Below are 9,234 nucleotides of genomic sequence, written 5' to 3'. Positions count from 1 at the left end.
AATTGTCTTCAACCTGGCAAACCATTTTATCTTTGTATCTAGAGTGAAGGGTCAGGGCATATACAATTAATTCCAGTGTTTTAAAACAGGCTCTATGAACTGTGGTTGCCATGCTACACACTGGCAGTCATGTAGTACATGTCATGTACTCTTTATTGAAGTTTTGCACTCTCTTGTTATGTTTAATGCATTTGCTTTGTTAATATTTCGAATGGCTTTAAAGCAGGTGCTGATACTAGTCATCAGTGATGTACCTATGGGATGTAACACAGAAGCGGTTGACCCCACCAGGTCTCACCATCAAAGACTTCCATTTAGATCCTATTGATTCTTTAATCAGATCACAGGCAAAAGTGGCCTGCAAGCTTCATTAAACTCGCATTTCACTTACAAGCAAAGACATGAACCTCACTATGGTCATACAACTGAAAATTACAATTATAATAGGTGACTATTATAGGTGTCTGGTGAAACAGAAAAAAACTATGGTAAAGGATAATGTGCTGGATAAGTATAAAGCACCCCAGCATTGAGCTGTAGAACAGTTGATCTTTGTTCTTTGGAATGATGGTGCTCCATCAAATACTTTTTGGATAGGGAGATGAGGAGTTGGGAACAAGGTGGATTTGTGATCATCCAACATTCAGACCTCACTAAGGCTGAAGAAGAACCCGTAAAGATATGTTTATGCAAATAACTGGTGCTAGTTGAAAAATACTATGTTTAATGTAACAAATAATTAAATATGTTTGTCTGTATTTTTTATTAACATGCTCTTTGTAAAGCAACTGTCTTTAATTTTTGGGAATTTGTGTAATTGCACTGAACAATCAGAAAAGTACTTTTAAAATGTGCATTTTGGTGTGGTCTCCTTTCAGAGTGGATAAATCTGGTGACTTAAGCAGGGATACTACAGTTTATCCTGCCACCTCTCTTCAGTTTATATTATGCATTTATTTGATTTAACATATATATCCGATATCTGATATTTACTCTGTTTTTAAAATGAATATATTTGGCGTTGCAAGGATGATTACAAAAAAAACCATTGATACCATTAATTGCAATATTTTATTTTAATCCACTCCCCACTCAGGAAGGTAACTCAGTATAGCGTTTAGCAGTTTAATTTTCTGACCGTGTCAATCTAAACTCGAAATGAAGAAGAAATTAGTTTTTAATTTCAGTCTTTCACAAATAAAATTTAAGAAAAGTTGAATCTTCTCTCAATTTTTAGATTTGTCCATTTTTGTATCTTGTTACACTAATATCAGAGTATAGTCTTGCAAAATGCAAAAAATTAAAAATGAGAAAATAAAGATTAATTTTTTATTTTTCTTTAAATTACGATTGTGAGGTGAAAAAATTATGATCTCAGAGATGAAAAAAATACGATTTTGGAGATAGAAAAATAACTATTTCTAAAATTGGAAAAATGTACAAAAATGTATTTCTTGTACACTGCACTACATTAAAAAATATATAATGAGTTTTTACATCCAATTTCCTATTTTTGCATTTAGGCTCAAACAGTCAGAAAATTTAATTAAAAACTATACGCTGACCCAGGAACACAGCTGATTTTATTTTAGCAGATAAATCTCAAGGACTGCTGCTTTAGTTAACATTTTTTAAGACAAAAAATTATTAAAACCAAACTCTGACTAATTCCATTGTCCCAGGCATAGTCGATGTCATAGTGTGGGGCTGTCTGCCATTGTTTAAAATAAGGCAACTTATTACATTAATTCCATTGCTAGCTTGTCACCAACTAAAACATTGGACATTTGTGGTGGCTGGACACAGCCTTGCGTCATCTTCTGTGGCCTACTTCGGATTTCTGGCACTGGATGTCACCCTCTGAACAGTCTGCTTAAAGTACATGAGCACTTTGAGATGATGTTCTTGGCTGCTGAGATCCTTTCAGAAGACAGAAACACTTTTTATATTACTCTTACTGTAGGATCAACATCTGCGGTGTACGTTGGAGACCAGTGCAGCCCTACAGACTTCACTAGAGTCCATTCCAGCACTGGGGGGTTAATTTATTGCTGAGGATTTTGCTGTGTGGAAACATTGTACACCTGGAGTTAAACCTCTTAAAATAATGGCATCACCGGCCAGTTCGCAAGCCTTTGTCAACTTGTGAGAAGGGAGAAGGCTACCTGCAGCTTAGGAAAACACTGAAGTAAATTTTCCAACATTAGTAACATTAACTATGTTAGGTTTGCCATAGATGTGACTAAGAATCAAAATGCTAAATTAATTAATTTTTACATGATGCTTGATGTATTTTCTAATGCATACCGTTTTGTCTGATATGCTTTGCTTCAGTATAGTTGCTCAGTAATGGGCTTTATTTATAAGCTCTGATAAAGCCTTTTTGTGTTTTCAGAGAGCAGGAGGGTGGGGGTAGTCATCTGGCATTTGACCAAAGGCAAGGCATGTTTTTTTTGTTGTATAGCACCTTTCATACAAAGTGGCAAATTCAAAGTGCTTTACATAAACAGGGATAAAATACAAAGACATAAAACCCAAAGTAAATGTGGAAAAAACTGGTTCAAAGGTATAAAAACACAGTAAAAGAAAAAAAACATTTTAAATCATTAAAATATATAATTATAAGAATAGTTGACAGTCATAGCTGACATAATTAGAGATAATATATTTTACGCACGAATGTGCTCAATACTGGTTGTCTTAATTGGCAGGGTTCCAGGACTGTCTGGTACCAAAGCTGTTGAAAGCCTTTGACGTCAGAACTTCAGCACAAATACAGCCTTCTTTTATAGATTTGGTTTTGAAGGTGTCTTAATGTACTGTCTTGCAAAAATCTTGTAAGTTTAAGAAGATTTAAATGATTCGTTTTTCTGAGCAAGTGTTACTTTAACCCTTTAACTTCCTCTCAACTGTTTCTCCAAAATTGGACTTTCACAAAAAGTTTAAATCTTATGTAAAGCTAATGTAAATAAACAAACAGCTTAAACTTGTAAGAATTCCATGTTCATCCAAAATGGTAAAACTGGTTGATTTTGTTTTGTATTGATGTTTTTTTCTGGTTTCCTGGCAAGGAAGTGAAGGAGTATTTGTTATAATGTCACTGAGGACATATAGGGTTTGGCTTATTAGTAATGTAATTATTACTAAAACTATTGCACGCAAACATACCCCTATATGTTTGTTTAGCAGCAGAAAGAAAGGGAAGTGTGAAAAACTCCTAATCATACAGCAGTCCTAGCTTATCTATGTGGATTCAGTTACTTTCAGATGTTTCTTTAAATTGAATGCAGTGTTGTAAAGCTGGGAGAATACTGACTTTTATTGGACAGTGACGTTAGTTTTCTTTTGGATTTTTTAAATTAACATCTTTTGGAATTTTGAGCCAATATTTAATACACTGTGTCCTGGAATAGCACTCAACTTTAAAGGTTCTCCACAGGAGGATGCTGTTAGCACTCAACTAGTTCTGTGTTTGTCATTAAAAGAGAAAGAAAAAGTCACAATGAACATAAGCAGCAGCAGAATCTCACAAACACAAGCTTGCTTACTTCATTAGAAACAGAAATGATAAGAGTATGGATCCTTTTATGTTTTAAAGAAATCCTGCATGTAATCACAATAATTTTCATATGTAGTACTTACTTCTTTACTGTAAAAGTAACATATCACTGTTCGTGCTTTTGTATCCTAATTGCACCATGCAGTTACACATATTTCATTATTACCCTTAGTGTGGCCTTAGTGTGTAACTTCATTTGCATTTATACAAATAACACAAGTGACTTAATGAGAGTAACATGCGTTTCTTGCTCCTTCCCTTAATGCCCCTACCACTGCAATTCTCCATCTGCACACCTGACATAGCAGAAACTATCAGCAGTTCTACACTTGTGTTCTTCTCACACATGAGCCAAATGGAATGACTATAACTGCAGAATAATAATTCTTTATATGCAATAAAAGTCACAAATTGTACAAAGTACTGATTGACCAAATTGGGCAGGTGTTATGATGATACCTACAATACTGGGCTACCAGAATAGGTTTGTAAATGCTTAAATAAACACAATGACATGCATACTAAACTACAGGGTTTTTTGTATTCATATTATTTTTTATATATTTATATAATATTTTTATAACATAGTTTTTATTACAGCATTAGGGATGCACAACCTGTTTTCATCAGTGCTGGACACAACTTGACATGACTCAATGAACACTTAGTTTAAAGCTGTAGTAAGTAAATTATATAACATTTATTCTAGAATAAAATCAATATATATACATTATGCATTCTGTTTTAGAAGTCATAAAAGACAATTAGGCAATTAGCACACCAAATACACTTAATCCTAACAAAGTTTTATAATATAAATATAACCATATTTTATTTATTTAGGCATATGTGAGTATTTGCTATTGAACAATTATTGCAATTATGTTTTCTTTTTTGGATTTCAAACATTTGTGCTTTTAAGCTATTACAGCACTGTAGCAATTGAGACCGGTGGATAATCAATAATGTATTAATTATGCAAATATTGAACCAATGCACCACCTAAACAAATCAAAGACAAGACAAAACAGAACATTATAACACGATATAAGTAAGTATCTATCTATCTATCTATCTATCTATATGTTTTGTATTGCTTTAATTCAAAGTGTTTAAATGTGTAAATATATGTAAATATAAAATATCCTCTCTGCACAATTTTTGCCTCTCTCACAAATATTTTTCTCACAAATATTTTTGCGAACAACTAAAAATTATTTTAAAAAATAATAATAATATAAATAAATCACGATTTTTTTATACACGCTGAAAGTGTTAATTTGACACACACCGGCTCATTTACTGTGTACTCATGTTCTCTTTTTAATCTGCCATTTATTCCACATTTTCCACTACTAATGTTCAAACCCTGACCAGAACAACAGGGATGACCAGCACCTCCCTCCTGAATACACGTCTATATTAATGAATTATATACTCAGCAATCCGTGACCTTAAACCATAAGAGAGGCCGCTGGGGGCAGGGGGGAGCCCACTGAACTCTCTATCGGACTCCTGTCACACACGGCCCTCCGTTCGTCTTTCATGCATAAGGCGAATTCATTAAAGGAGCAACGCAACTGGTCTAATTGAATGTCAAACAGAGGGGCGGTATGCAAATTCCACCAACATCTCCCCTCTTCCATAGCCGGCCTTCTGAAATACACATATATATATATATAAACACATAAATACCTGCACTTTACTCTTTACATGCTCCATTTAGCCTTAATAATTCGTTATGAGGTGAGGAAAATGATGCATTTCTGCACTTATTGAATTGATTCTCCTGTCCCCTGGGGGGCACTTTATTTCACCAGTCATTTATCAATGCATAAAAAATCATAATAAATAAAAAACACATCAGAAACAGGGATACGATGTCATTACGCAGCGCTGCTTTGAGCCATAAGATTACTGTAAAAAAAACATTTGACCGTGAGCGAACCTATAAAATAATAATAATAATAATAATAATAATAATAATAATAATAATAATAATAATAATAATAATAATAATTATTATTATTATTGTTGTTGTTATTTATGTTTTTTATTATGAGCTGTGGAAATCAAGCTTTTTATTAGAGAATCAGTCTGACTATTAGTCATATCAGGAAAAATAAACACATTAAATATACATCAAAAACCTGAACGTCTGGTTATTACTCGCATTCTTTTTACAGCGAATTGCATCTGTAGACAAGAATTCATTTCTAGACGATGGTGTTTGTGTTTGAGTTCGTTATCAATCTACAGAGACCCCCGGATGACGAATGGCCCTGTCTGGAGAACGCCAGTCAAAACATTTTACCACCCCTCTCGCACGGAATTGTGTAAAATACCCTACATGTAGATACACAGACCCCTATCCAAACAGCCATAACTTTCTCAAGCGTCTGAAAGAAAGAGAGAGAGAGAGAGAGAGAGAGAGAGAGAGAGAGAGAGAGAGAGAGAGAGAGAGAGAGGCTGGGAAAACGTTTCTGCTGGATAACGAGCAACCAGTAACAACACACCGAGCTCCGTTATCGAGCTACAAGCCCGTGGTCTTGATCCAGGCGGGGTTCCACTTTTTATCTGAGCGCTTCATATTATTAACCCGACACGTTCAAAGCACTCCTATAAACTCCTTTAAACTCCTCTAAACTCCCCTTTAACTCCCCGCGTGGCTGTCAGTGATGAAAAACTGACTGACGAGCCGCCTTTTTTATGCCTTTTCTTGCAACACCAACAATAACAACACAAACTGGGGCCTCAGAATTTAAGGTTAACTAAACTAAACACCCTGAGACCCTTGTTACAACATGTCTACGTTATTACAACGTTGCTAAAACGCTGTACATACGTTCCACTGTCGATGTGTTAACATAATAACTACCTTATGATTAGGAAACGCTACCTTTTTGTCGTAGGCCTATAGCCTTAGAAATTAGAAAAAATAGAAAAAAATTAGAAATTTTACCTTCTACAACATTGCTCAAACTTGTTATTTTATGTTTTACCAACAACGTTGTCATAACGCTGTCGATTTTTTTTTACCTCATATTTAGGTAGCACTTGCCTCTTGGGCGTAAGACTAAAGCTTTTGACAAACTTCGAATTCCAATTATGTAATATTATCCATTATCTAACAATCGAAACCTATATTTTAGAATATGGTGCATTTTAAAGTTGAGTGCACCGAAGTTGGTCACAACGTTTGCTACTTTATTGTTTCAATGTTTACGAAAATCCGACAAAAAATTTACCTTATATCTAAATAACATCGACTTTTGGTTATAAAACTATGTTTTGACAGCTTTCAAAAATTCCAATCATGTTTCATTATCCATTATCTGACAATATAGGGCACATTATATATATTTCAGATTGTTCTGTATTTTTTAAAACTTTGCATTTTAGGTTGTCACAACGTAACTGTGTTTTTTTGGTGAGGCGCCGCGCGGTGACACTTTTTTGCGCCACTTTCTGCCCCTTTGGCCCATCATCCATCGCTGGCGTCCAGCCCACGTGCTCCTTCAGGAGCTCTGTGGGCTGAGAAGAGAAAAGAAGAGAGAAAGAGAGAGAGAGAGAGAAAGAGAGAGAGAGAGAGAGAGTGGTAGAGGGAGGGGAGGAGGAGGAGAGCGGACGCTCCTCTTCTTTCAGTTCAAACAGTTGCGTTGAAGAGCGCACACACACACACACACACACACACACACATACACACGCGCGCGCACCGACTCTCCGGTCAACACTAGGATGGTGTGAGAGTCTGGGAATTACAGTTTACACTCAGCGGCCGGACACGCGCTCTCGAGCGAAGAGGGTAAGTAAGTTTCTGCATTGTATACTAGCCTTTATAGCTAGCTTACTGAGGGGCGCATGAGCGTGGGGTACCTGCGGAGAGAGAAACTCTTTCTTTATCGTTAGGTTGTTTTCAAACTGTCTGGAAGTGTGTAGAATAACATTTATTTATTTATTTTTGCGGTTAAAAAGTTTGCTTCTGATCTCCTAATGCAATAATTATTCTTCTCTGTAAATTGTAGCTAGCTACAATCTTCAGGTAAGTTATCACAGGTTAGCTAACCTAGGTTCACTTTACTAAAATTAAGTAAACTTAACGGGTTCATTTCCCAGACCACAATTGAACCCAGTACCCAGTACTGGACTATTTCTTCTATGTTATTTCATTTGAGAATCGAGAGGACTAGACTTAATATATGTCTGGGAAAACAGCCCAAAACGACTTTTCCTAATTTACTAATTATCCGTCCAAGCAGGTGAGGTCTGACCCCATCAGTTTAAAACTTTTTCTAAAGCTTTTTCTTTTTTTTTTATTTAAATGTTTTTTTAACGTCCCACAGTGGCGTTTTTTGAAATGCTGAAGCACGGGGAGCCCAGCGGTTCTGCTTTCCTCAAAGTGGACCCGGCGTACATCCAGCACTGGCAGCAGCTCTTCCCGCACAGCCAGCTCAAACATGCGGCCCTGGCGCAGCTGCCCTTGCCGGCCGACAGCCTCCGACAGCGGCCGGGCCTCGTCTCCTCGTCCTCCTCTTCGTCGGCAGCTGCTGCTTTGACACCATCCTCGAACTCGTCCTCCTCATCCTCTGCCTCCTCCTCATCCGCCTCACTGACTCCCTCCGCTTCCTCCGCGGCGGTATCGTCTCTGGCGGGCTTTACGCAGCTCTCCGTGCCGCAGGTCGCGCTCTTCGGACAGACTCTCTGCCCCTCCGAGGCGCTGCCGGGGCTGGAGGACGGCGCGGCCGCGGCCAAAGAGCTGTGCGCTCCGGCCAGCCTGAAGAGCGACCGGGGCTCCCGGTTCAGACTCACCTCCGAGGAGCTGGACTATTACCTGTACGGACAGCAGAGGATGGAGATTATACCTCTCAACAACCACGCCGGGGACGTCAACAACCGTACGTAGGATTTATATATATATTTTTTTCTCTATATAGACACTTTACTTAGACAATTTAATTTTATACTCATCTAAGCACACATCTCACTAAAAAACCCACACACTTCTCTGATCACACTAGTTATAACACTAATCACACACTATTTAATGACTGTGTGACACAGGGTAAATAAATTAGCAGTCCTGATTGCAGAATCACATAGCGAAACTTATTTAATGGGAAAACTTTACTAGTAAAATGTCAAGCTAATATAAATCAGATTGGAGGAACGAACTTGAAATAAGAGACCACATATAGTGTGAACAGTTGTAAACAGAACAGAAAGCGCTTTAGAATTGTTTTTAAATATTTAAACGCATTTTATTTTATCTGTTGATTTGTTTAAAATTTTGAACCAATTTTTACGTAAAAAAAAAAAAATCAGCGTCACAAACTGTATTTAGAATTAATCGGATCCGAGAAGCTGATTTTAGGCTACTTAGATAGTGAAATGAAAAAAAAAAAAAAAAAAATGCGTAATTTATTTTAAACAAATATTCTAATTTTATAAACAATACAAATTAAATGAACAGATAATCAGATAATAATGTCATCTAAAATAATCAGCTAAATCAGATTTGAACAGAAAGAGCAGACTATAAAAAGTAGCGGTTGTAAAATAATCTGGATGCCCATTCAGATTTATTAAAATGAAATAAATATTTAACTAAATAATATTCATTAATGAAGAAAAGAGTAACAGACTGGAGCTCGCAGTTTCTGGCTATCAACCTCCTC

General features: G+C 36.5%; 1 protein-coding gene across 2 annotated transcripts in view; it reads left to right on the top strand.

The window, feature by feature from the left end:
• Positions 1 to 7,237: 7,237 nt before the first annotated feature.
• Positions 7,238 to 9,234, top strand: part of prdm6 (PR domain containing 6) — a 43,493-nt gene continuing 41,496 nt past the window's right edge. For both annotated transcript variants that reach the window (XM_007260803.4, XM_022670394.2), the window contains exons 1-2: positions 7,238 to 7,364; positions 7,903 to 8,454. In XM_007260803.4, the coding sequence (XP_007260865.2) occupies positions 7,917 to 8,454 (538 nt within the window). In that variant the 5' untranslated portion in view covers positions 7,238 to 7,364; positions 7,903 to 7,916. The remainder of the gene's footprint in view (positions 7,365 to 7,902; positions 8,455 to 9,234) is intronic.

This window comes from Astyanax mexicanus, chromosome 12 (assembly GCF_023375975.1).
Source record: "Astyanax mexicanus isolate ESR-SI-001 chromosome 12, AstMex3_surface, whole genome shotgun sequence".
Taxonomy (NCBI): domain Eukaryota; kingdom Metazoa; phylum Chordata; class Actinopteri; order Characiformes; family Acestrorhamphidae; genus Astyanax; species Astyanax mexicanus.
The sequence above is the reverse complement of the archived record's forward strand: the minus strand, read 5'-3'. Positions and strand labels throughout refer to the sequence as shown.